At 32.4% G+C, this 27549-nt stretch overlaps 3 protein-coding genes and 1 pseudogene across 3 annotated transcripts; 1 reads left to right on the top strand and 3 right to left on the bottom strand.

The window, feature by feature from the left end:
* Positions 1-516: 516 nt before the first annotated feature.
* Positions 517-8213, top strand: LOC108489845 (plastidic glucose transporter 4-like). The gene is made up of 14 exons (XM_017794526.2): positions 517-804; positions 931-1199; positions 2467-2581; positions 3029-3096; positions 3235-3367; positions 3454-3553; positions 3633-3745; positions 4688-4781; positions 4892-5045; positions 5619-5765; positions 5865-5938; positions 7083-7171; positions 7296-7410; positions 7821-8213. The coding sequence occupies exons 2-14, from the start codon at positions 941-943 to the stop codon at positions 8001-8003; spliced, it is 1644 nt and encodes a 547-aa protein (XP_017650015.1). The 5' UTR covers positions 517-804; positions 931-940; the 3' UTR covers positions 8004-8213.
* Positions 8214-8776: 563 nt separating this feature from the next.
* On the bottom strand, positions 8777-11493 carry LOC108489860 (delta(7)-sterol-C5(6)-desaturase-like). The gene is made up of 3 exons (XM_017794548.2): positions 10999-11493; positions 10336-10641; positions 8777-9470 (listed from the first exon to the last, which is right to left on the bottom strand). The coding sequence occupies exons 1-3, from the start codon at positions 11216-11218 to the stop codon at positions 9175-9177; spliced, it is 822 nt and encodes a 273-aa protein (XP_017650037.1). The 5' UTR covers positions 11219-11493; the 3' UTR covers positions 8777-9174.
* Positions 11494-16162: 4669 nt separating this feature from the next.
* On the bottom strand, positions 16163-17385 carry LOC108477070 (glycosyltransferase BC10-like). The gene is made up of 2 exons (XM_017779505.1): positions 16885-17385; positions 16163-16795 (listed from the first exon to the last, which is right to left on the bottom strand). The coding sequence occupies exons 1-2, from the start codon at positions 17383-17385 to the stop codon at positions 16163-16165; spliced, it is 1134 nt and encodes a 377-aa protein (XP_017634994.1).
* A 7348-nt stretch (positions 17386-24733) lies between these two features.
* On the bottom strand, positions 24734-25992 carry LOC108477060 (glycosyltransferase BC10-like; annotated as a pseudogene).
* Positions 25993-27549: the final 1557 nt, after the last annotated feature.

The raw sequence follows: 27549 nt of genomic DNA, 5'->3' as shown, positions 1-27549 counted from the left end.
TTTTCCTTATTTTTTAATAAAATAATAATATTTACTCATTTTCTGGATCTAATCTCCACGTTTTTTATTTGAGTATAATTTACTTCACAATCAATTTATTCATCACATTTTGAATTTGATTAGATATGAAATAATTTAAATTTGGTTTCTTTTGCTATTTAATATGCTTTGGTTTGTTTTGACCAATACTAAATTATATACATGCATCATAAATCATTTTTATAAATTTATTTAAAATAATATTTATTGAATATAATTAATAATTTTAACATTTATTTATATTTACAAGTATATAATATTTTTATTGAAAATTTATAATATAATATAAGCCAAAACAAATACATAAACTTTAGTTTGCCCTTTTACCGAAATAAACATAAATTCTAAATGAGATGAAATATGATAACAGATTATATTTTGAGAGTTAGATTACGTCAGATAATTAAAATCAATTTATAAAGGAAAAAATTATAATTTACTATTTGAATAGAATAATTACATACTTTGGTCCACTCAGTTGATAAACTTAAAACAACGCAAATCTTTGTCATTATTATATTAATAATGGGTCATTTGGCTTACCAAGTTTGTACAGAAAATGAAATTACAAGAGGATAATTCATTCATGGATTGATATCTCCACCAAGTTTGTTCTTTTGTTGCTAAGCTTTTACTGAGCATAACAAACAGTAACTCCATTGCTGCTCTCTCTCAACAGATTTTCCGAGGCTGTTGTCGTCTTCCAAACAGAACTCAGAATCTGATTCGTCCTCTCACTCACTCTCAGCTCCGCCTTCGGATTTGGTAAATCCATCTCTCACTTCTCACTCACTGATTCCGCTTTCCAAATGCGCTTCCGTTTTATCCTTTTTAATTTTTAATTTTTTTACTTTTATGATTGGTCGGTTACTTATTTATTTTGTGAATCAGGTAATTCAGGATGCAGGCGTCATCGCATTTAGTCAGAGGGAATTTCGGCATTGAGATTTCAAAACGGAGAGTATTCCCTTGCTTTGGTGAAGTTAGGCAACGGAGTTTAACTTTGAATCGCAATTTTTGCATCCGAAGTGGTTCCACCTGCAGCGGTTTAAGATCAGGTGACGTTTCGATGGGAGCAGGACTTGTACGTGCCAAAAATGGTATCGAAACTGCCGTTCGCTCTTCGGTCAAATCTCGATCGATCAAAGCTCAAGCCTCTGGTCTCTTTCTCTTTCTCGTTTTCGTTTTCCTTTCACTTTTAAGCTGTGTGTCGTGGTTGAATCTGTTTATTGAATTTATGTTGAATTTTTAGGTGAGGAAAATTGCTTAATGAAAGAATTGCATGTTAGTGAAATCGATTTTTTGTTTGGCTAGTGATACAGAATGGCTTGATTTGTTGCTGTTGTTAATTATCTGCTGCTCTTTTCTTTTCTTTTTTTTTCCTTTAACAAAAAGTTATTAATCAAATGTTTCATAATTTTTATTGTATGGTAAAACTTTGGAGGCATTGGATTGATATGTCAATTGTGGACATGATACACGAAAACAGTAAATATAAGAAAATGGAACATGAAAAAAAAAAAAACATGAATTCGACAAGGATAAGGAGCATCTCATATGTAACTCATATTAGTATCATATTTATATAATTCAAATACGTCCATGAAATTGAAAAAAAAAAAAAAGAAGAACAATATGTGTATATGAATTGTTAAATCTACATCGGGAATTATAAGGAGCATCACGTAAAGGAATGAATCATTAGGTGCTGTTTTGTTGTTAACTGTGCTGCCTGCTTATTTGCTTCTAGGAAAATCAAAGTAAAAGCACGTCGTAAAAGTAAAATTGTTTATTTAATTAAAACTAAATGTGACGCATTCAAATTATTATTCTTTATGCAAGAAAACTAATGTATTTTGGTGTTTAAAAGGTTAACGTTTTACTTTGGTTATTTAGGAATAGTACTTGATTTTGTATCCAAATTCCAAGCTTCCTTTTCTTTTTTTTTTTTTGTTTCTAGAAACAAATAGGTGCAAGAACAAATAAGCAATGGATCCTTATTATTAATTTTTTCTAAGTGCTAGAGCAAATTGTAAACATTTGTTTCATGAGGTTGCTGGTGGGCTTTATATCTTCTATAGCAGCATTGCGATGGTGAATTGGATGAACTTACTTTATTCTTGCTGAAATGATTTGCTAAATCTTTTTGTGTCAGTTTAAGTTGAAAAGCACATGTTTTAATACTAAAATTTATTAACTTGCTAAGTTGTGATGGATGTATGCTTATGAGATGCTTCCTACTATATGGGACACTGATGTGTTAGTGGGTTAGCTTGTTGGAAGAAGGCATTCTTCCTATTCAGACATGCACTGGTCTGTGCATGGATCATTTGCTAAGCATCCGAGTTTTGTAACCATTGCAAAATAAGTTAGTCTTTCTAACCTGCTTTTTTATCCTTATAAATGGCAATTGAAATTATATTGCAGGTGGAGACATTGAGGATTTGACACCGATCAACCCTCAGGCGAAATCTTCTGGGGCAGTTCTGCCATTTGTTGGTGTTGCGTGTTTGGGAGCTATGTTATTTGGTTACCATCTAGGGTATATATCCCAGTTCAACTCAGGAGGAACATGCTCTTGTTTCCTGGTTCTAAACTTGTTGATTTAGTGATTTTAGCATTTCAATTATATACTTAGGTGATTTGTGATTTAGAAACAGATAAACATACTTTACCAATAACAAAGCTTGAGAGAGGTTCTCTGTGGTTCATATATGTAGAGTTCTGAAAATATAAAGCACATGCAACAAGGGATGGTGGTGAATATTTCCAATATTTTGGAAATATTCAAACTATATGACTCCCCCCATTTATTATATTCTAGAAAAAGAAATTTCTTGCGGAAATTTATGCAAAGAATTCTGGATTAATATCTTGGCAGTTGCTTGCTATATTTTTTGTCACATGGCTTATTTGTTTGCTTGGCTTTTGATTTTTCTACATGCTTCTAATTTCTCTCTCTCCTTCTATTTCTTTTTTCTTTATTCAGGGTGGTAAATGGTGCTCTTGAGTATCTATCTAAGGATCTGGGAATTGCTGAAAATACTGTCATGCAAGGCATGTATTGTGATCTTCTAGTTAATAAGCAAATTAAATTTCAACTTCTGTTTTTTCATTCTCTCCCCTTTGTTTGTTCCTAGAATATTTGAATTACCAACTAGCCAACTTATTATTATGTTATGGTAATTTGAGTAGGGTGGATTGTCAGCACACTCCTTGCTGGTGCCACTGTTGGTTCATTTACTGGGGGAACATTGGCAGACAAATTTGGCAGGACAAGGACTTTTCAATTAGATGCTATTCCACTTATCATTGGAGCATTTCTCACGTCTGTGTCATTTCATTTCCTAATAGCTTTCAACTGTCAGAAGTTTGTTGAAAACTAATGCTTTAAAATGCCTTAATTGATCTTAGTGCTACAGCTCAGACAGTCCAGACTATGATAATTGGCCGCTTTCTGGCTGGTATTGGTATTGGCATATCATCTGCTATAGTTCCTCTTTACATATCTGAGGTAAAATTTTCTGATCTTATTATTTGCTCTAGTTGTCTAGTTTCTGGAACCTTCTGCTGACATTCTTTCAATTGGTCAGATCTCGCCAACTGAAATCCGTGGTGCACTTGGATCTATAAATCAACTTTTTATATGTATTGGGATTCTTGCAGCATTAGTGGCTGGATTACCTTTAGCAGGAAACCCACTGTGGTATGTTATCTTAGCACTCTTATACTTGTATCACATGGATCATTTGCTACAAACATGGCATTTGGATTGACCCTCAAAGTGGTTTCATCTGGCGGTTTGTCTTCTTCAGCAATTAAGCCATTGAGTTTCTCTTTTGAATGGGGACTGCCACCACTGTTGGCTTTTCAAAAAAAGAGCACTCATAGGAATGGTGTTAATTCCCATGTTCTTTTTTAGTCCCAATAGGTTGCTTGCAATAGCTCGTTTCCTTTCTTTCATACCCAAATTCAACTGTCTAAGTTGGGAATCCACCATTGATTGGTGAATTTGCTACCTAAAATTGCGTTCTAACAATTTGTCTGGAAATTACTGAGCATGCATTCAATCATGCACCTAAAGAGTTTCACCCTTCTAACCTTTGACAAGAGTCTTAGGTAGAAATTTCTGAAATTTGAGCTTCAATTTGGTATAAAAGTAGTGATTCTTAAAATTCTTTCTGTTTTTAGTAGCTATATCTGATAATAAATTTCCCCTTACTAGTATTAAAGACCTTTCTTCCTCTCATTGGCACCTGGTCATGGTTGATTTTATCCCTTTTCTTCTATATTTTTAATTTCCTTTTTCCCCTGCTAAAAGAGCTTGGTGCAAATCTTATCTTCCCCAAAAAAGTTGTACTAAATAAATAAAAGGAAGAAAAAAGCTCCATCTGACCAGTCGTAATAGCTAATTATTTTGGTATGCTTTCTGATCAATATTTATTTTTTGGATCCTTTTCTTTTGTATGGAGATTGAGTGAATAGGTCAGGTAAATGCCTTGATCATTATACATAATATAATGTCGTGCATGATGTGCCAAAATGTTGTTAAGAATTAAGATTTATTTTGCAAGTAAATTTTTGTTTCTGCTTAAGCATTTCCATTGCACTATCTTTTTCTGCCTTATTTATGCATTTTCCTATTTAGGTGGAGAACAATGTTTGGTATTGCTATTGTCCCTGCTATTTTATTGGCTGTAGGAATGGCTTTTTCCCCAGAAAGTCCTCGGTGGCTGTTTCAGGTTTCTTAATGGACTACTTGGTCTCTCTATTTTGTATTTCCGTTCATCTCACTTAGATATATATTTTATACACATAATGACTATTTATTGATTAAAGACAAATTTTGCAGCAAGGGAAAATTCCTGAAGCTGAAAAAGCTATAAGAACATTATATGGGAAGGAAAGAGTTGCTGAAATTATGTATGAGTTAAGAACTGCAGGTCAGGGCTCTACAGAACAAGAAGCAGGATGGTTTGATCTATTTAGTAGCCGTTACTGGAAAGGTATACCCGAATTTTGAAAGGTACCATAGGTGGACATGGTGTATTTTATACCGTGCTATAAGGCTTATTGATAAAAATTATGCTACTGGACAATATTAAGAAAGATCAGATGGTATACAAAAGATCCGTTAAATTCTTGTATTGCTTTGTCAAACTTTTGTACCATGTAGGAGTTGAACTTGAAGGTTCAATATTATCAAAATGACAAAATATGCTTTCAATTAGTATTCTCTTTTTGTTTTGAAGAACAGTGGTTGCACTAGCTTATCTAGTGTTTCTTGATTACAAAATAAAGACACAAATACTTAATGTGTGAGGCTTAGGTTTTGTTTTAACCATTAGTTGCCCTTTTCCTTGCAGTATTTTATTTTTGTCTTGATGTGTTGATATAACTCCTTTTGTTTAAACTTGACTTCTTCCTAGTTCTAACCAATATAGCCCATGATTCTTCTGATTTCTGGATCACTACTCACATGGGTAAAACTGATTATCCTGAGAACCAGACCTTCAAGTATTTTAATTCTTTCTAATGTATAATGGTAATGCCCTTTCTTGACTTTTGTCCTGCTGCAGTTGTGAGTGTTGGAGCTGCACTTTTCTTATTCCAGCAGTTAGCTGGGATCAATGCTGTAGTATACTATTCTACAGCTGTGTTTCGTAGTGCTGGAATTGCATCTGATGTTGCAGCAAGTGCTCTCGTTGGGGCATCAAATGTCATTGGTTAGTATTTAATTATTTCCCAAAAATATAAATTCTTGGGGAAAATAAAAAAGTTAACATAGGATACTTAACATCCCTCGCTTATGATATGCTTTTCAGGCTCAGCTATTGCATCCTCTCTGATGGACAGACAAGGGAGAAAAAGTCTTCTGATGACAAGTTTTTCTGGAATGGTAGGTTTATTAAGTTGTAGGCTTGTAGCAATTCTTCTTCCAAATTAGAGAGTGTGGACTCCACTGCTAATCTCTTTGAAACTAACTGCATTTGCATTTTGGGCCTTCAGATACATAAACATGCCATCTCTCATGTATCTTCACTGCATAAAGTTTCTTTTATTTTTTTCTCCCTACAGTATGATCAAGTTTCTTAAATTGAAACTGATCTTACCTTGATGCAAAGACTTCATCTGAAGTTTTATACTAGAATTGGCAAAATTATACTATGTTGTTAAAGATTGTAACTTCTCTTGCATGCAAAACTCTAGCTAGGTTGTAGGTATGGACTGTGGAAACTCTAGGATAATTATTCTAGATTGTCTAAAAGATGTTTCCAAGTATATTGAGTTACTTTTTCTTTTTTTTCTACTAAATTGTGTTGAAGGATTGAATTGTTGTAATACTCTGTTGATATTCCTCTCTCTCTATGGTTTCAAAACCATGGCTCAGATTATAAAATCATGCTTATTTATTTATGGTCCTCAATATTATTTGCAATGCCTTATTGGAGTACATTTCTCTTTAACTGGCTTGGAAGTAGTGCACTTTAGCATCTAAGATACTTCACAGGTGGTTTCAGTAAATGAGTAGTTTATACAAACTATGAATAAAGCAATTAACATTTACTTGCACGTAAAACGACTCCCTCAGTAAGCATTTATTATCTGGAGCCTATATTTTTCCTTTGATTCATGGATGTTTGAATGGATTGTACTTTTCGCAGACAATAAAAAATAGCCCATTCTTTGACTGAATTAGTGGTTTTGATGAGCAAGAATACCATCATAACATTTTGTTTGACTTTCCAATGGTTGAATAGTACCCATTTATGGGTGTGATATTTCAGTGTGTTTATTATTGGTATTATTTCTTCCAATGTGCTTGGCCCTACATTTTATAATATGGGAACATTAGTTGGCTTTGAGGAAATGCAAAAGTTATTAATTCTGAAAACTTTGTTAGACCTGCTTCTTGGGTCACCATAAGTGGTCATTATTTATTACACAATGATTTGATGCCCAATTTTCTCATCTGATTCTTAAACTAACGAACTTTTATTTTTCACTGGTCTTATTTTTCTGTCATCTTTTGGCTCATGAAGGCTGCTTCAATGTTGCTACTTTCTTTGTCATTCACTTGGAAGGTCCTGGCTCCCTATTCTGGCACACTAGCCGTTGTCGGAACCGTTCTGTGAGTTGATGCTTTTTATACAATTAATGAAGCCCATGAAAGTTTCTTCTTATTTTGATACCTGCTATTGTTATCTCCTATTGTCTAATAAGATCTAAACCTGGCTTCGATATCTTCTACACAGCTACGTTTTATCCTTTTCACTTGGTGCTGGGCCTGTGCCTGCTCTTCTTCTGCCGGAGATATTTGCTTCCAGAATTAGAGCTAAAGCAGTGGCTTTATCACTTGGCACGCATTGGGTAAGTCACCATCGAGAACCTGCCCAAAGCTGTTGATATTCATGCATATCTGTAAAAGCAAGTTTGTAAATGTAGATACTGTGACAGGACCAACTGTTTTTGTTCTTGCTTATCTGTGTTACCTGGACTTTTTATTCCCATTAAGTATCCATACAGTATATTCGTATACATTTTTGGACATGAGTAGACGAGCGTAATTTCTCCAAAAATATGGAGAAGCTCAGAACAGAAAACTTGAGAATACCCAAAACATAATACCCACATTCAACACCTCCAAACCGGGTAATATGATTATATATTGTGTTTAAAAGAACATGATCTGAAAATGTTTGGTGTTCAATATCTTTGCATTCTTCTACCAATGGGGTATTTATTGATTCCATCTGTGGCATGTGTTTTTATTCCAACAGATCTCCAACTTTGTCATTGGCCTTTATTTCTTGAGTGTTGTGAACAAGTTTGGCATCAGCTCAGTGTACTTGGGATTCGCTGGTGTGTGCGCTGTTGCTGTCTTGTACATAGCTGGTAACGTTGTGGAAACAAAGGGGCGATCATTGGAAGAAATAGAGCTTGCTCTGAATCCGACGACTTAATTTGTACAATATCCAAAGGTATGCAGCAATAATCTCTGAAGCCGGTTAATGTTCATCTCATGAGCATTCCATTATTTTGCAAGGCCAGAGAGAGCCAACTAGTTCTAGTGACGTATACGTATACCTATGTTGCTTGAAATATGGAAAGAAAAGATTTTTGGTAGTTTGAACTCTGTTGGTTTATGAAATGCAAGATGTTGCGTAAGAAAATTAGTCCCGTGTACACGCTTTAAGAGTGAAATAATTTTATTAAAAAAAAAAAAAAAGACGAAGAAGAAAGAAGATAATGAGATAATCAGAAGGGGTAATTTGAGGTAACTGTTGGTGCAGTTTTCAGAAGCATGGAAGCGGGAGGAGTAGTGGACATAAATTTAAATGGAAAGAAATAAATTTTAATATGAGGGGCTACTGAGGTTATGGTGTAATGATAAAGGATGATTGAAATCCCTCCCCTTATCAATTAAATAGATAAGTTTTTTCAAAGAGAAAGGAAAGATGCGTTACTAGAAATGTTGTTTTACAATTACATTCAATTGATTTTAAATGTTGTTTTGCGAAAATAGAGTGGCTAGAAATTGTTACGAAAAAAGAAACAACATTCAATGATTATAACCAAAGAAAGTGATTACATCTATCTCTTTAAATATTGGCTAAAGATACTCTTAAAAAAAATTTACAATTTCTTTTGACGTTGAATTGAATATTATACGACAAGAACAAAACAGGTTACATTCCAATTGCGATGGAAACTGTAAGCTTCAGAAGCATTCGTATTTCTATCCAAGTAAAAATTTGATGTTCATTAGATTCCAAGTAGAACCTTTTGTTGTGGCTAACATAATCTCCAATTAGGAGAGAAATATTACATATGGGTTGTGCCCCCACAAATTCCAAGGACATTGCTAATTAAATACTGGCTGGGACTATTGGAGTTACAAGTTCCAAAAAGCAACATCTAGATTTAAAACTCAAGAAAACAGGAGATCCGAGCTCCCATAATAAACACCAATGTAGCTTAAAGCAGAACAATGTTTGCAGTGGAGGATAATTTAAAAAACCTACGACCAGGCTACGACAACAACTCAGACTCCATTAACATGCGGACCTATTCAAAAAAAGAGAGAATCTAAAACGACAAAAACAGGAAATGTCAAGATGAGCACGAAGGGAATTACGTGACCTTCTTGCCTTCTTCGTCACTAGGGTCACGTAGGGTTCCAAGCATCCAATCCATCCAAATGGTGTAATGGCCATAGTTATGGCGATACGTAGTGTGGTGAATAGTGTGGTACCCAGCACCCATCACAGGCCATAGTTTGCCATGGATGCAATCATGAATGTTTGCCGTCCAGATGGCCTCGAGGAACAGCAGTCCGACATGTGTTGTAAAATGAGTTGGTATAATGAAGAGTGCTATAACATGAGGTACTGCCTGCAGTATTCCGTCCACTGGGTGAAAAGCCAAACCTGAAAACAACACAAATTGTTTTCACCCATATCAAAAAGCAAATTGTTAATCACTATCACCTACTTGCTTCAGTTCATTTAAATTGAAAAGAAAAGGAAAAAAAAAATAAGAGGGGGGTAGGGGGGAACAATAGTACTGTTTAGAGGTAAAATCATTTATAATACATGTTACTTAGCCTCCAGTGTGATAGTCAGATACGGGTATGTGTCTAACATGGGCATGAATCTACTACTGACATCCTTACAGTTACCACCAGGGTGAATCTTCTCCATCACCTTTGTCAAGGAATATGCCAAATCATTTTCTCTAAATTATTTTGAACTGACATAGGTCCACTACCCGAAATGAAAGCATCAAATTCTATGTATCCCCAATCTCAGAACTAAATAACACAGTAGGCACCCAAACATACAAGCTTTTACAGAACACCACTGGCCATTAAGACATGAATGGTCTGCTTTCTGTATCTCAAATATGTAGGCAGTCCAAACTAACATGGATTAATTAATGTGACATCGATACTATAGCAGCAAAACAGACCTTACATGAAATAATTCTATTTACCATATAACTATAATTCTGAAATCTACATGTATCAAAGATTTTGTTAAGGTATGCACTCCCACAGGAAAGCAGAAACAATCGGCACTAAATCTAGAGTAACTTGTGGCATACATCTTTAAGTTTCAGACCAATGATTAATCTTATATCTAATTCAAGGCACCGTTGGGCTAAAACAGGTCAATTATGGATCCTCTCTTACTTAAATATGTCAAATCTTGTGTTCTATAGTTATCAGCCAAAATGTGTTTAGGCAGTGGAAGCAACTATAAACCAAGTGAAGTACGCAGATAAGAAACTTACCAGCAAATGGAGAAAGTGTATTCTGCTTGTTGTAGATGTGATGAGTTGCATGAAGGTACTTGTATAATGGTTTTATATCATGCAATTCTCTGTGCATCCAGTAAATCCCAAACTCCACAAATACGAGATAAAGAGACAAATATAGTAAGTGTGGAAGCCAGCCGACCTCACCTACTCTATCATAACATTTTGTCCAGCCATTTTCAATCATGTATTCGGAAAGAGATGGAAGAGCACAGTACCATGGCATGGCCTTCATAGCAACATAAATTTGCAAGAGCATGGCTTTATTTGTGGGGATAGCATCTGCAACAAGTGCATTGATGATATAATAAGTAAAGGCTCCTACACTAACATAGTTTACAACTAACCTAGGTGTAGTGTGTTGTTTGGAACCTAATAGCTTTTGAGATTATGTAATCCATATAGACAGGATAAGAGTAAGATTCTTTTAGGCTCATAATATTCTCCACAATGATCATAATGCAATCGATCCATATATTTCATCATTGATTCAACTCCCAAATTGAAAAATCACTGATGAAATTCCAGATTCAAAACAATCTCAAATAAAAAACAACAGCTAGAATGAAAACGATTTAAGATCAACACCAAACCATCAATAATTAAACCCAACCCAGATTTAAAATCACAAAAGAATACCTTTGGGAACATAGACATTGCGTTTCAAGTAGTAAATATAGAAGCACCAAAGGAAACCAGAGATGAGGTAAAGCAAAGTCCCAGCAAGGTAGTTTCGTAGCCATGTCTGCAAGAAATGGGGAAGTGGGTACCATAGATTTGTAGGCAAAAGGTATCCCAAAACAATGTGATTGTACCAAGTGGTTTCATCCAAGAACTGCTGCAAATACTTGTCTCCCATTGGTGTGCAACCGAATACAACCGGCGATGATCAGTCACCAGAGCAACAACAGATTTAAACCCAGGAAAGAAGACGTCAAGACAAATAAAGGGGGAGGGGGGAGGGATTTTATTTGGTTTTTGGATCAAAAAGAAAAACTGAAATTAAAAGATTTGTGTGAGGTTTGATGTCAGAAACAATCTGTATATATAGCTAATCTTTATTAAGTTCTTATTAGCTGGATTGTCAGTTAAAAAATGGCCCATACGACTCTGTCAAGTTCATTGTTTACTACTCATGTACTATATAATAAAAAGTAATATGAATAATTGCGTTTTTAATCCTTGGACGTTGATTTTCCAAAATTGGGTTCATCGAGTAGGACGGAGTGATGTGATAAAGCAGGCTGCGTAATAGGTCCGGACAGACACTGCCCCGTCTTATCAACATTCCTCGCTGAAATTGTTCCACATAATACCCCCATTTTCAATTATTTATGGGTCCACTAAGGATTAAAGCCTAATGGATTTTGTATAGGAATCTCCCATTATGCCTCTCAACTATTTTTATATTTCAACTTTTCTGGGATTTGTTTTCCTTTCAATTTTGATTTTAACTGAATTAGTCCTTCTCTGGACCAATTTTATCTTCTTCTTTTTTTTAATTTCAAATGTGAGTTATTAAGAATAATTAATTATAATATTAATATTGTCCGTCGATTTTATAAAAAATTGATAGATAAATTCTTTTTGATGATTTTAGAATTTTTAAAACTTTATACATTTTTCGACATTCTTTTTAGAATCAAAACTAAATTAACATGATTTAAATATGAAAGAATTAATTTATTATTATATCAATCAAAATTATGTATAATTGATGAAAAATATTAATTATTGAAACTCTATGTGATGGCCTGATGGTTAAAGGTGTTCACCGCCCTAGGTGTGATATGAGTTTGAGTCGCGCTAGCCGCGTTTGTTATTCGGACTTTACCCTGTTATTGTAATTCACTAAATCACCAAAAAAAAATTATTAATTGTTGCAATTAGTGTTGTATTCAATTCACACACCAAAAAAGTATCAAAATTATACATAAATTTTGATACAATGCGTAATTTTATATAAGAATTTTCATGTTGTGCTATTTTATACATGATATTTTAGTTTGATTCAATTTTTACAATCATTAACAATATTATTGAATTAGTATTATTTTACATTGATATATTACATACACAAACAAGTATATTAATTGAATATAAAAATAAATATATGTATTCATTTATTTAAATGTAATTGAATCAAAATAAAAATTTCATATATATCATTATACCAAATTAAAATTCATTTATCCCTTTCCATTTTTCAAACCACCCAAAATTTGATTTCAGATGTTTTATATAATAATAATTATAAAATTCATGATATATAAAAGTATGAATGAAACTATCTGCTTTAATGTGAAAAATTAAATATTAATCCAAAAGTGAGTTAAAATGGGGGGAAATTAAATCCGAAGAAACGTAGATAGAGAATAATTGTATATTTGGTGGAAAAAATGAACTGAATTCCTCAAGTCTTGATAGATTAAGGTTTGGATACGCAACAACATTAATTAAAAGTTATATCCTTAAATTTTCATTAAGCATTTTTCCCTTTCCTTTATCTTCACCAATTTTTCTGTTTCTCTTATAGCAAGGAGACCCACGAATTATTAAGGAGTTGAGATGCACATTAATGAGGGAGGCGGACCTTCAATTTCTAATCTACAAGTTGGCAAATGGCATGAGAAAGAATTAATTAATATGTATTTATCATATCACCTCACTAAAAATTTTTATTATTTTCTAAAAACAACTCCTCTAATTATTTTATGAATTTTATGTTATATTCAAATATAAATTTCTAACTAAATAATTGAATTATAATTCCTATTTCTTTAGAATCAAATAATAATAAATTTTGGTTATATAAAATAAGAGTAAACAAATTAATTTGTAAGATTATAAATTTTAAAAATAATGTTGTATAAAATTTAGATTTAGAAATATATCGTTGTAAAGTCTTGACTTATGCGGAACAATGATTAAAATTCTTGTCAAATACTTATTTGACTTAGATTTGAACTGTGTCATCCTCCTCTCTTATTCCCATATTGTACTAAAAAAGCAATATATTATATAAAAAATATATTTTATAAAGTTAAAATACAATAAATATTACATTTATAATCTAGACGAAACCAAGTAATATTATTTTACTTTATTTGAATTAAGATAAATATTCTTTAAATTTTTTGAAAACATCTACTCTATTTGCATCGGAGGACTCAATTGCCGTGCAACCTCCCGGCTAGTATGGTTCATTTATTTTTTGTTCCAATCTAGTTTATTTGATACAACCATCACAATACGCACACGAAATATTCCCCACATCAACACCTTCAGCTCCAGTTTATTTTACACAAGCATCACATCACACGCAATCATTCTCTACATCAACACATTCAACACCAGTTTATTTTCCACAAGCACCACAACACACGCAATCATTCCATGTATCAACATCTTCTCCAAGAATTTATTTTGCACAATCGCCACCCCAACATCATATTACATGCCTATCCTGCCAGCAACATTGACGCATCTGATATCGCTGACAATTCCCACCATTTATCTGCAATAGGCCCATTCAACACAAAATAGTCATCTGTCGATAGATAGTGTTGCAAACACCCCCAACATCGGTGTTCTATCAAGGTAGGTCATCCTTGCAACCGCCAACTCAATCAGAAGGAGATAATTGGTGTGATCAACCCCGACATGCACGTGAAGATCAAGACGAAGTCGATGAGGAGCCACCAATTTAAATAGTGAGATAGAACCTTAGGCATGCCTAACGCCCACCCGGTTGTGGCATATATTCGAGACGCCGATGATTATGTTATTTTTAATGTTTCCAAATTGTATACTTTGTTTTACATCTCAAATGTATACTTATTTACAATATACTAAACAAATTTATTAAATTGGTTTTTTTTGTGCCATATCATATTGTGAGTTTAAAATTTACAATTATTTATGTTACTTTTTCATTTAAGTTTTTCTCCGTCCGTTTGTTAAGTACAATATTTTGAGAAAGCAAATAATTGCTCACAAGGTTTGGAAAAAGATTATAACTTTGGCTTGAGTATTGTAATATATATTACTTTAATAATTAATATTAACTTACACTTTATAGAAAAAATTAATGAATAAACGAATAAGTTAGTATTTTCACTACATGAGTTAGTAATTTAATTAGCTCTTCTCATTGATGCTCCTGGGTTGTGTGGACACACTGAAGTCATTGAATTCGTGATTTCTACATTTTCCCCAATCAAGTTTATCCCGAGTTGTAGGTTTCAGAAGCAATCAAGTTTGGTGATTGAAATGGCCAGAGAAAAAACGCTCCCTGCAGGGTATAAAGCATCCTCCTCTGACGAGAGAAAACTGGTTGTCATGCCTGCATAGCCACTGTCAACTAGGCCTCATTTATGCTCAATCATTTGACATCATAACATTTGTAAACTTGAAGCCCTAATTACACTTCAACCCCAAACCGTATAATCATCGCCAACTAGGACCTTGAGTTGCAACACGATTCAACTTCCTGAGTGTCGGCTTCATATTCACATGGTAAATAAAATTTGTAAGTCACCCAGCTCTATGGCACCACCGTAAATTCAAACATTCCTTAAAACTATAATTATGTCTATCTCAAACATGGACAAACATAAATATACAAACTTTTAATTTCCTACAGGGCCTTATAGAACGCATTTTTATTCTCTCTCTTAAAAATGCATCCTATAGGGCACGTTTTCAATGATATGGTAGTGAAAACACGCTCTATAAAACGTGTTTTTCTTTCTCTCTCCAAAAACAACATAAATTGATAAATTTTAAAATTTTCAAGCTACTTTCTCAATTATTTTTTTTAACATATTTATAAAAATTTGCCGGTATTGTACTATTCTCAAAATTAGCCATGATTTTTTTGAGTGGTTTTACTATTGATATTCAGTCAATCATTTAAATTAAAAGGGAAAAAAATATAGCCCACGGTTTTAAAATAGTTTTCCTCTTTTCAGTGTTGAACATTTTCAAAAAAATAAAAAATCTGAAGGGAACAACATAAATTTAAAATGCTGCAATCTTTAATAACCAAAAAATACCAAAGGACTCCATGACATTAACCCGTGAATGAATTTCATTATAAAATTCAAGAAATTTTTTCTCCATTATTTAATCGAATTTCCAAAAATGATTGTTCTTCTTTCTTCTCCGTTTCTTCTGTTTCATTTTCATGTCCGGCAAGCTTTCATCGCCGGAGAATTCAAGTTTCCGATTTTCAGTGGCGGAGCACTTACGGTTGCCAATATATATTTGAAAAAAGTTGAATTTCTTTTTTCTTTTTTTTTTTCAAAAGTGTGTTCAGTTTCCTTTAAACACTGATTTGAAAAAATTATTTTTTGATCTGAATTTGTTATATCAAGTGAACATGCATGGATTTTTAAATTTGAAATTTTAAAATTCTTTTTAGACCCAACCTTGTGTCCATCAACATTTTCCATTTTCCATAAAGGTTTATATATATATATATGTATATATATATATATTTATTACTTCGTCGTTGTCGTTTCACTTTTATTTTATATTGTTTTGCTTTTCTTTATATTGATAAAACTAAATCAGTGTTAAGTTAGATGTTGTAAAATAAATAGGTGAAATTTTACAATAAATTAAAATGAAATCAACATTTGCAATTGACATTTAAATATATTTACAATTCACTAAGCATTGGTAATAATAAAAATCATTATTAACTCAAATAAAGTTGTCCATTCAAACCTATGCTATGAAATTTTGAGGTGAACAGCTAATGTCAGTAGGCAACATTTGGCATCGTTAATGAACAATATCAATACTCAAAATGAAGCAACCCCATCAAGGGCTTCAAGGTAGATGGTGGGAACTTTCTAGCAAATAGGAAACACATTGAAGTTGAATTCCCATTGTAAATACATTCCGATCCATATCGTATTTGACTCAAAAGCTCATGGTTTATATCAGCATATCCATATTTCCTAGGATAAGCCCCTTCACTGGACCAATCAACCCACGTAATGCTTCGATTGGAGTTTAGCTTCCCATACAACATGTTCACCATTGTAGCGATGTAGTGTTCGTCATTGTAACAAGGTGGCCGACAGTATTGTTTGAAAACCGAATAATATGTTTTATCGGAAACAATGTGTAAGGCCATGTCGCGGTGCATTTCGAACCATTGAGACCCTTTTAGCCAATCGGTGGCATTAATTACAGGTGATATTTGGGGATTGTAACGACCCCGCCCATCTTTGCCTGGATCATCGTATACACTTATGAAGCTTAGAGTTGAAGTGATGAGATAGTCATAGATTGTGGTGAAGTTGAACAACGAAATGCATGAATCCGATAGAAGAACGAATCGTTGATTGGATGGATCGAGTAGTGCATTTGCAAGGAGTCGTCTCTCTGCATCTATCATTGTCGCAATTCCCCAATACACTGGCTATGTCGCACCAAAAAAAGAAAGCACCCATTAATTCAACGTTTCATGCAAAAAGCACCCCGTTTCGACCATACAAATATAGACTATACCTGGCTGGGGATTCTTCGACCATGGAAGACGGAAGTTTGAGGAACTGTTTGGTTGTAACGAGGATGTGAGTGAACGTAGATTGTATAAAAGCCTTGGTGTCCCTCGAAAAAAATTTCCCACAATGGAGCCAAGGGAAGTGGACCTCCCGTTAAGAACATGAAAACTATCTTTGGAACCCTGCTAGATGCTCTCAGTAACAACTCTTGGTCACTCATATCGTGCATCACAGATTGATATTCTTCTTTCAATGAAATACCAGTGCTAGAATTGAAAATGCCATTCCTTGGCGACGGTAGTGGAACTGGTGGAGAAGTACTAGAGACCAAATTGGAGGCAGCTTGAAAAAATACAAGAGGCCGTGGGGAGCTGCTTTTAAGCTGTAAACTAAATAGAATACCAATTGACAGACCAAAGGTGAAAGAGATAGCATAATACACAAGATTATGTATTGTAAATGGCTTGGAAAATGGTTGAATTGCATGTTTCTCAATGCCGCCCATACTTGTGCAAAGGACTATTTGGGAGAGAAGAGGGATCGATTTAAATGGTGACAGTAAACCGTAAACATTTTTTTTTCTATTGCTTCATTTTACCATAAATATTGAAACTGTGTGAATATAATTGTTATGAAATTTATTGAGGTTGAATTGGGAGGAAATAAATTAAAGCTTAAGACAAGGGCTTTCTGCATCTACAATTTTTCTCATCTTTAAGACTTGATTGATTCGTATTAATTAAAATGCAGTGCTTGATGCTTCTTTGAATTGCAAAGGTAGCCAAAAATTTATTTTGATTTCTTAGGAACAAGATACATAAAATCATGCATTGTAGTATTCAACAAGATGTGCCACATTTGGTGCGAGTCTTTAAAAAAGAAGAAAAGAAAAAAGGTAGAGTTATTGATTTAAACATTCTTCTAATATAGACTATACCTCCACATGCATCCAAATTCCATGTAACACCCCTATCCCGTATCCGTCGCCGGAATAGGTAAAGGGGCATTACCGGACTTGAAACTCATATCAGAACAGTAAAAATTTTGAATTTTTTTTTTTTGAAATAAAGAACATTCCTTTAGATAAATACTAAAGACAACCAGGGATACAATTTAAACTTCTATAAGTACACATTTAAAAGATGCCATTTTCGCATGGCTTATATACATTAACCAAAATATTCTTCTGCCACTGGTCTATTCTACACATGCCATAAAATAACCCAAAACATAACAGTACCAAGCGGTGGATAGTGATAGTGTAACAAGTTCTTGACGATCCCGAGTGCAGTAGCTTCCAAATGAGATCTATAAAACAGAGGAAACAAGGTAAACGGAGTAAGCATTACAATGCTTAGTAAGTTTTAAGTAGTGTCAACAGATAACAATCAAATTATAACATGGTTGTTCGTATTTTTATTTCACTTTTCCTTTGGGTATATCATCCCTTTACCGAATATGCACATCTCATCATATACAATAGGCAGATAAACTTTCACATAAAAGTGAGCTCATGTAACATAGATATATTGTATAATTTCACATAACCTTTCACACTAATCCGATGCCACATAATCATAGGAATAGTCTCATAGATTGCTCACGTATGCATCACATAACTACCTTATGATTTAGTTCAAATCAAGCTCACATATAAACTCGGAGTACATACCTGTTTAACCTTTCGCATTGAATATATTCATAAGCAATTCTTATTGCAAAGTCTTATAGCTTTAAACTCTACTCGGATTATCAGCGAGACCTTTAGCTCAGATGGAATCTCCAGACGAAGTCAGCGGGTCTTAACCCGGACATAGTCACCACATATAGTCATCGGGTCTTAAATCCCGGATTTACATCACAAAGTTTCATGCATATTTATTCACATGTTACAACATTCACATCGACTATCATATTTGTAATTCATTTGCCTCATCAAATATCTAATAAAACACACCTTCCACAGTTTGTCATTTGGCCACAATATATATATACACTTTCACGTTCATCACATTAGCCATTCGGCCTTATCTCATATATACACATTCACATTCATCACATAAAATTCTAAATCAAAATATAAATTTTCATATATTCACATCACAATTATCCAAATATACTTCATATACCACATAAACTTTCATGTATACACTTTGTCTTGGCTGAATCTACATCTATCATTTTCCATTGAATAATTCAATTTCAAGCCATACTATCATTTCATATTCGAATACTTATAAACTTACAATTTCACAATTTTAATATCAAAGATCCATCTAACACTCATATATCATTTTATAATGTCACAAATTAGAATTCACGTATGGGTTTAATCAATAGCTTATGAGCAACTAAAACAAGTTTTATCAATGTTTACAACATAATCACATATTCTCTACAAGCTGTTTTCCTGAGCAACAGTCGTTAAATTATTTGTAACTGGAGCTACGAAACTCCAAATGATGTGCCGTTAATTTTTCATGAAAATAGACTCGTATATCTTCTATCCACAAAATTTTCAGAATTTTTGGTTTGGCTAATCAATACCAGATTTTTCTTAAAGTTTCCCCTATTTTACTGCTTGACTATTCTGACTACTCTTCACTAAGAATTGAATTTCTCATTGTATAGAATTCAAAATATGTTTTCGTTTATTTTGTTTGAAACTAGACTCATTAAGGAGTCTAAGAATAGAAATCTTATCTTATAATCATTTTTGTACAATTTATAATGATTTTCCAAATACTGGATAGGGGATTTCGGAGCCATTCTGACTCTGTCTCACACAACTTTAAAAAATCTCATTATCGGCAACCCCTTTACTTACTCGATTTCTTTTATACGAAACTAGACGCATCAAGCTTTAATTACATAATCTATTCAGCCTTTAACTCAATTCCCACAATTTATGGTAATTTTTCCAAAACACACTACTGCTGCTGTCCCAAGCAGATTTATACAAATTTACTCTGTAAAGTTCTCATTCACATATTTAAAACATAATATCATATATGCCATCATTTAGAAAAGTCATTGACCTTAACGTATATACTTAATTCATATTCATCCCATTTAAAAACTTAAAACTTACAAAGGAACCAAACTCAAATACTTAAGAACTTACCTCGGAATTTGTCGAACGATTACAGATCGACTATTCGGTTAGGTAGCTTTTTCTCTTATCCGAAATTGTCCCTATGTGCTCTTAAGCTTAATTGAGTAAATTAAGTATATCAACTTCATATACTTCACTTAATCAAAGCAAGAAATACAATTATCCTCACTATCTCACACATATACATTCAGTCAATCATTACTATGTTACAAGTCAAGCCTAGCTTAGGCTAGATCGAACATATATAATCTTTTAACTCAATTTACGAATCAAGACATATTAGTTATCAAAGGTTGACCATGATACACATAGTGAGCTCCATTTTCTTTAACTCACATTCGCACATAAAAACATACACAAAATTTTCCACACAAGCTAGTATTTTAGCAATTAATAAGGATACGAGTTAAACCAAAAGTTTACAATAAAATTACAAGGTACATACATAGGGTCCATATACATGTTTATTTTAAACACCACCCTTTAAACCCTCTAGCTCTACTTACAAGAGACTCTCATAACTAAAATCCATAAGTAAGTCATCCAATTCCACCATTTCAATAAGTATTTTATACCAAATCTAATAACTAACTAAATGTTATTAATGAGATTCATACAAGACCGAATATTCATTAACAACCAAAGTATATATTCAACAATTTAACAATGTGTTTAACCTCCATGGCCGAATAGATCCTTTCTATTCCATTTAACTACCATAAATTTAAAGTATTTAAATCAAGTTCATGAGTTTCTAATTTCATTACTTCAACCATTCAAAGCCTATCTAATTTCTCAAATAGATTTCTAATACAAGAATTAAGCCAACCTACTAACCTTAACACCCACATTCGGCAAGTGACCACACACACACTCTCATAACCGAATTTCCATATTACTAAAATCCTCAATACACATATTCCCCTTATTCAACTTCAATTTAAGCTCCCAACTCATAAAACATAAGGAATAGAAATCATCTTCTAAGTTTCCTATCTTAACCGAATGCCCAAATCACCACAAGGATCAAAATTCACACATGGGCTCAATCAAAGACCTATCCATCAACTAAAATTTCATAAAATATCAAAGAATTTACCTAAAACTTACCTTAATTAAGCAAGTAAAAGACCGAATGCCTAGCTTCTTTTCCCCCCTTTTTTCTTCCTTTAGCTCACGGCAAGAAGAACAAAAACATAACCAAAATTTTTTCTCATCTTTTATATAAAGTAATAACCATTTAACTAAAATTTAATACATATTTTAATATATGCCATCATCATGGCGGCCACTATTAACAAAAAGGGTATTTGACATGCAAAACCATTATTTTCAATACATGCTTTAATAGACCCTTATAGATTAACCTATCACATTTCAAAAATGTCACACATAAGTCCTATTAACTAAACTCACATGCAATTTACTAAATCGAAGCTTAAAACTTTCACACATTCATATTCACATATAATAAACATAAAATATGACGGCTAATTATTTTTATGACTCGATTTTGTGGTCCCGAAACCACTTTTCGACTGGGGTCAAATTAGGGGTGTCACATTCTAAGCAGCCAAAAGAATATGTTGACAAAAGATAAAAGGAGTAATTTTCAATAAAGGGTTTGGCTTTTTCACGTGCACCACCTACAAAGTAAAGCAAGGGCTACAAACCTATTATTTGGTTGAAGAAAAAAAGTTTGGATTGTTAGAAAAGACAATGATTTCTTCCGGGTGGGCTATATGCATGATATAGTTGCTTTCAAATGGGGAAAAGGAAGAATTATGAATGTATATCATGACAATCCCTAGATTTAAGTTTCAAACATTACTTTGCTCCTGGGCTTTCGACTTCTTTATTTTATATTTTATAAAATGTTATAATATATAGTTTTGTTACATTAAAGTCAAAAGTAAAGTTGGATAAATACTGATTTTAGGGTAATTCTCTTTTGCACTTCAATAAGTCACTCAAACCTTCTACCAAATGTGCATTCAATTAATAAACCCAATTAACATATAAAATTCTTCATCAACTGCACAATACGCATATATTATACTATTACCCACATTTCTCTCCACCTTCAAGCTCTTACCAGCCCTTTCCACCGGAGATCTCCATCGCTTAGTCTAGCAATACTTTTTAAAAGCTTTTTTCTTTTTTTTTTTTGAGAAGCTAAAATTTAACTTTTCATAAAAGTACTTTTGAGTCAATTTTTTTATTTGGGAGAAGTATTCTTTCTTTCGAAAAGCAACTTGTTTAAAAATGTTTTTTATTTCATGATAGGTTTTAAGCTAAAATTACTAAACTAATTTAACTAAGAACTCAACAGAGAATGAATAAAGAAAATAATCGAATTTTAACCAAAGATAGAGACAATACCGAAGAAAGAATCCACCTAGACTTCTTTTATTAATATGAATCTGATTTAAACTATTTATTCACTAGTGTTTTGATCTGTAGAAATCCCTAAATTATGCTAATATCTCTTTCGAGAGTAAGAGCAACTGACTCTAAGTTGATTAATTGAAATATTTTTCTAATTAAAACCCCTATTGTCGCATTAATTCGATCTATGGATTCCCTTATTAGATTTGACTCTAATTCGGTAATTTTTGTTCCTCTGATTAAAACCCCTATTGTCGCATTAAACAGAGACTTTTGCTTATCTGATTAAGCACATTAAACATGAATTAATATCCCGAAAATATTAAAATAAGAGATAAGCACACATAATTGAGAACAAGAATCAAGTATTTATCGCGTAAAACAAAAATTAAATAATAGAATTCATCATTGGTTTCATCTTTCCTAGGTATCTAGGGAATTAGTTCATAATTGTAAATAACATCTCAAAGTTAGAATAACCACAAGACATAAATAAACTCATAAAAACTTCAAGAGAAATTAAAATGTGGTCTTCAATCTTGGTGGAAATCCGCTTTAGAGTTGTCTCTGATGGTGTTCTTCGATTGTTTTCTTTGATATTCCCTAATGGCTCCCCCTTCTTTTCTTCTAATTGGTATTTATAGACTTTAAAATTCTCAGAAAGCCTAAAAATTGCATTTTTCTGTGCATTTGGGATTTAAGTTGCGAAACTGACATGGTATGGCACATGACCGTGTGTCTAACCCATGTGGAAAGGCCCAGGCCGTTTGACTCCTGAAAACAACTCTATTTGTCTGATTTTGGCTCTTTTTTGCTCCCTTCAGTGCCAAATGGTCTCTTAAGTATAGAAATATGAATTTAAAGGATTAGGAGCATCAAATTCACCAATTTGCATAAATAATCATTCATATATAAACGCATTAAGAACGAGATTAAAATATGTTACTTTTATCACTTATCAAATATATCCACACTTAAGCGTTGGCTTGTCCTCAAGCAAAATCCTCAACTCACAATAAAGTTAATATTTCTCAAGTTTTAATTCTCATCAATAATGTCTCAAAAATAATTCGCAAACAATCATGCATTGATAGTTCAACTAAAAGGGCATTAAAGATTCAAACAATTCAAGTCAATTTTTAACGCACAAAAACATAGGTATCTCCCTTTATTTAAGTAATTACCTTTCATTCAAAATCAACAAAAATTGGCATCCTCATTAAAGATTCACTCAAGCACTCAAAGTGTTTAAGGTTAGATAAACATGTACTCAACAATCAAACAATAAATGTCATTACCATTGGCTTTCTTGAAAATCAAATCTCCACCACTATAATATGACACACAAATCAAGAGGTTTGTAAGAGGTTGTAATGGGGCTTAGGTTAAGGGTGTGAAAAAATGTCAGAAAGTTGGTTATAATCGAGATCGAGTTGATAAATTACCAAACTAGAAAAAATAACAAATGTTGAATTAAAAACAAGTGCATCAATTACTACTTATTCAAGACAAGAAATGAGCTTCTCAATAAAATATAAAATTAACGGTTCAAGCTCAATCAACAAAGAATTAATCCACATATGTTTTTTTTCAATTTTTTTATCTTTTTAAACTGAGAACAAATTAATTCAATAATTCAAACAAAAAAACATAGTTAGGCAACTAATCAAATCAAATCTCGACAAAAAGAGAATCAATAAAGTGGAAAAGAGTCGCAACGAAAAAATGGGTTATGAGTTAACATTAACAGGTTAATCAAGAAATACAATAAGAATGTATTCCATCATCTTAGTGTAATTATATGTTAGAGTATTGTAATTAAAAAATTTTATTTCGCAAGACATGTTTGGTCAATAAAATTTAATCATATCATAATTTCATATATTATATTAGATAGTACAAAAGGTACTTACACAACTACAGATTTTAAAATTCTTGAAAAAGAATATCAATTATGTTGGGACGAAGTCGAACCCGATGAAACAACGTGGAAGCAAAATTGGAGTTCTTTCATTCCCAATAAATCAAATCGATAATTATGGCAAACCCAATAAAACATTTATCAACAATCAATGCAAATAAAACATAATATCGTAATTAAAAGTAACACACAATTTTTATATGGGAAACCACTTTAAAGCAAAGGTTAAAAATCACGGGACTTGAAAGCTCCATTATATCAAAAAAAAAGAGAAAGTGAGGAGGGATTTATGTTGCAATATACCCGCCTGCTTGTGCTTTAAAAGGAATAAATCTTTCATTTGAACCGTATAGTTGAAATAAAAACACAAATTTTGTTTCATTTATGCAATTTAGTTTAAAAACATTAATATTGGAGCAACAAACATGTTCAACTGTGAAAATGAAGCAAACTCAGCAAGGGCTTCAAGGTGGACGGTGAGAACTTTCTAGCAAATAGAAAGCACATTGAAGTTGTATTCCCGTTGTAAATACATTCCGACCCATATCGCATTTGATTCAAAAGCTCGTGGTTTATATCCGCAGGTCCATGTTTCCTAGGATGAAGCCCTCCTCTCGACCAATCAACCCATGTAATGCTCCGATTCGAGTTTAATTCCACATAAAACATGTTCACCAATGTAGGAATGTAGTGTTCGTCGTTGTAACAAGGTGGCTGACAATACCGTTTGAAAACCGAATAATAGGTTTGATCAGAAACAACGTGTAAGGCCATCTCACGGTGCATTTCGAACCATTGAGACCCTTTTCGCCAATTGGTGATGTTAATCATGGGCGACATTTGGGGATTGTATCGACCCCGATCGACTTTCCGGGGATCATCATATAAGCTCAAGAAGCTTAGATTTGATGTGATGAGATAATCATAGATTGTGGTGAAATTGAACAACGGAATGTATGAATCCGATAGAAGAACGAATCGTTGATTGGATGGATCAAGTAGTGCACTTGCAAGGAGTCGTCTCTCCGCATCTATCATTGTTGCAGTTCCCCAATACACTGGCTATGTCGCACCCAAAAAAAAAAAAGAAAAGAAAAGCATCCATTAATTCAATGTTTCATGCAAAAAGCAGCCAGTTTCGACCATACAAATATAGACTATACCTGGCTGGGGATTCTTCGACCATAGAAGACGGAAGTTTAAGGAACTGTTTGATTGTAATGAGGATGTGAGTGAATGTAGATTGTATAAAAGCCTTGGTGTCCCCCGAAAAATTTTTCCCACAATGGAGCCAAGGGAAGTGGACCTCCCGTTAAGAACATAAAAGCTATCTTTGGATGACCACTAGATTCTTGTAGTCTTGGAACCCTGCTAGATGCTCTCAGTAACAACTCTTGGTCACTCATATTGTGCATCACAGATTGATATTCTTCTTTCAATGAAATACTAGTGCTAGAATTGGACGTGCCATTCCTTGGCGACAGTGGTGGAACTAATGGTGAAGTACTAGAGACCAAATTGGAGGCGGCTTGAAAAACTACAAGAGGCCGTGGGAAGCTGCTTTTAAGCTGTAAACTAAATATAATACCTAATGAGAGACCAATGAGGAAAGTGATAGCATGAGACACAAGATCGCGCATTGTAAATGGCCTAGGAAATGGTTGAACATGTTTATCAATGGCGCCCATACTTGTGCAAAGGAATACATATTTTTGGGAGAGAATAGGGATCGATTTAAATAGTGATAGCTAGCATGATATTTAAGCTGTAATTTTCATATTTTTTTTCTATTACTGCTATTTACATTAATCGAACGCAAAAGAAATCCCTTTGGTTAATTATTAACAACTTTAAGGTTGCTGAGCAAAATACGGAATTTTAAGGTTAAACTTGACTTGGAAAAGCTAGTCGGTAGGGGGTTATAAAGCTTAAGACAGGGCCTTTCTGCATCTATTTCACTCGATTATTAATAATCCAATATTCCTTACTTAAAATACAAAGAATTTAAAAGAATTAATGACACGCACAAAAAAGAAAAGAAAATATCAACATAGAAAAGTATATGTTAAAATGAAAATTTTAAAATACTATTTTAAAATAATTTTATACTAGATTTTTTAGAATTTTAAAATTTTAAAATTATATATTTAATTATCTTAAATTTAAATTAAATAATACAAATTTTAGGATCATTTTAATTTTAATTAAATAATTAAAATAAAATTTGAAACAAAATTTAAATTATAATGATATTATTTTAAAAAAATCTAATGATAACAAATTTAAATACTAAGATAAATATTATTTATCTTAATGATAATTAAATAATATTTATATTTATGATAATACTATTTATATTTATAGTAATTTTATATATTTTAATTTTTTTACCCACAAAATTTACTCAAAATTTTTAAAATTTATCTAACCATTTCCAATATTACTTAAAATTTTAAAATTTATTTATTTAAAATTATTAAAATAATAATAATTATTCATATGATAAGACTTTGGGTCTTAAATCTTATAAATATATAAATTTATATATGAGTAATTATTTTGTCTATTGCTAATGGAGTAAAAAAACTTTACAAACAGATTTAAGATGATGTTAAGCCTTTTTTTAATTATTTAATTATACCCAAAAAATATATAGCTTCAACACATATTCATTTGTGAAGTTTTTTTACTCTACTGACAGTGTATAAGATTATTATATACATTAATGTAAGGATTTTTAAAACGAAAATAAAACTTTGCTGGTATAATTAAAAATACTAAAAAGTGATACAATTTTATGCTTAAGGGTATATTTAGGTGAGGAATTTGTAAAAGATTTCATCTCTATCGAGGATTGTTTTTTCTACAATTTTATAGATATTCTTAATTCAGAAATAACTTAATATTATTATCTATATTAGTCTCTATATATTTTCAATTACTTAAGAAATCCTTTGTTCTTTTTTATCTATAAAATATTATTTTATTAAATTAATATAAATATTTTAATCTCTATTATTTTAATACTAACTTCAATTAATTAATTGAAAATTTTTATTATCATGTTTAAATGTTTAACTAATAAAAAGACTATATTTTGTAATTTTAACCAAATGTTAAAAATTAACTAATATATTTTAAAAATACATTTACTTTTTTTTTGGTGAAAAATATGAACAGGAAGACAACTTTAAAAGACTTTAAAATAAACTAAAAGTTTGCTCTTGCCGGATGAGCGTATCCAC

The sequence above is a fragment of the Gossypium arboreum genome, chromosome 7 (assembly GCF_025698485.1).
Source record: "Gossypium arboreum isolate Shixiya-1 chromosome 7, ASM2569848v2, whole genome shotgun sequence".
NCBI classification, from domain to species: domain Eukaryota; kingdom Viridiplantae; phylum Streptophyta; class Magnoliopsida; order Malvales; family Malvaceae; genus Gossypium; species Gossypium arboreum.
The sequence above is the reverse complement of the archived record's forward strand: the minus strand, read 5'-3'. Positions and strand labels throughout refer to the sequence as shown.

What these genes read in the sequence shown, in the direction of transcription:
- LOC108489845 (XM_017794526.2), top strand. Translation starts at nt 941, where the DNA reads ATGCAGGCGTCATCGCATTTAGTCAGAGGGAATTTCGGCATTGAGATT. An exon ending in TTCCTCTTTACATATCTGAG is followed by an intron (nt 3,554 to 3,632) that starts GTAAAATTTTCT and finishes TCAATTGGTCAG; the next exon opens with ATCTCGCCAACTGAAATCCG. An exon ending in TTAGCAGGAAACCCACTGTG is followed by an intron (nt 3,746 to 4,687) that starts GTATGTTATCTT and finishes TTTCCTATTTAG; the next exon opens with GTGGAGAACAATGTTTGGTA.
- LOC108489860 (XM_017794548.2), bottom strand. Translation starts at nt 11,218, where the DNA reads ATGGGAGACAAGTATTTGCAGCAGTTCTTGGATGAAACCACTTGGTAC. An exon ending in CAATGTCTATGTTCCCAAAG is followed by an intron (nt 10,642 to 10,998) that starts GTATTCTTTTGT and finishes CACTTGTTGCAG; the next exon opens with ATGCTATCCCCACAAATAAA. An exon ending in TACACTTTCTCCATTTGCTG is followed by an intron (nt 9,471 to 10,335) that starts GTAAGTTTCTTA and finishes TGTTGTTTTCAG; the next exon opens with GTTTGGCTTTTCACCCAGTG.
- LOC108477070 (XM_017779505.1), bottom strand. Translation starts at nt 17,385, where the DNA reads ATGGGCGGCATTGAGAAACATGCAATTCAACCATTTTCCAAGCCATTT. An exon ending in GTCGAAGAATCCCCAGCCAG is followed by an intron (nt 16,796 to 16,884) that starts GTATAGTCTATA and finishes GGTGCGACATAG; the next exon opens with CCAGTGTATTGGGGAATTGC.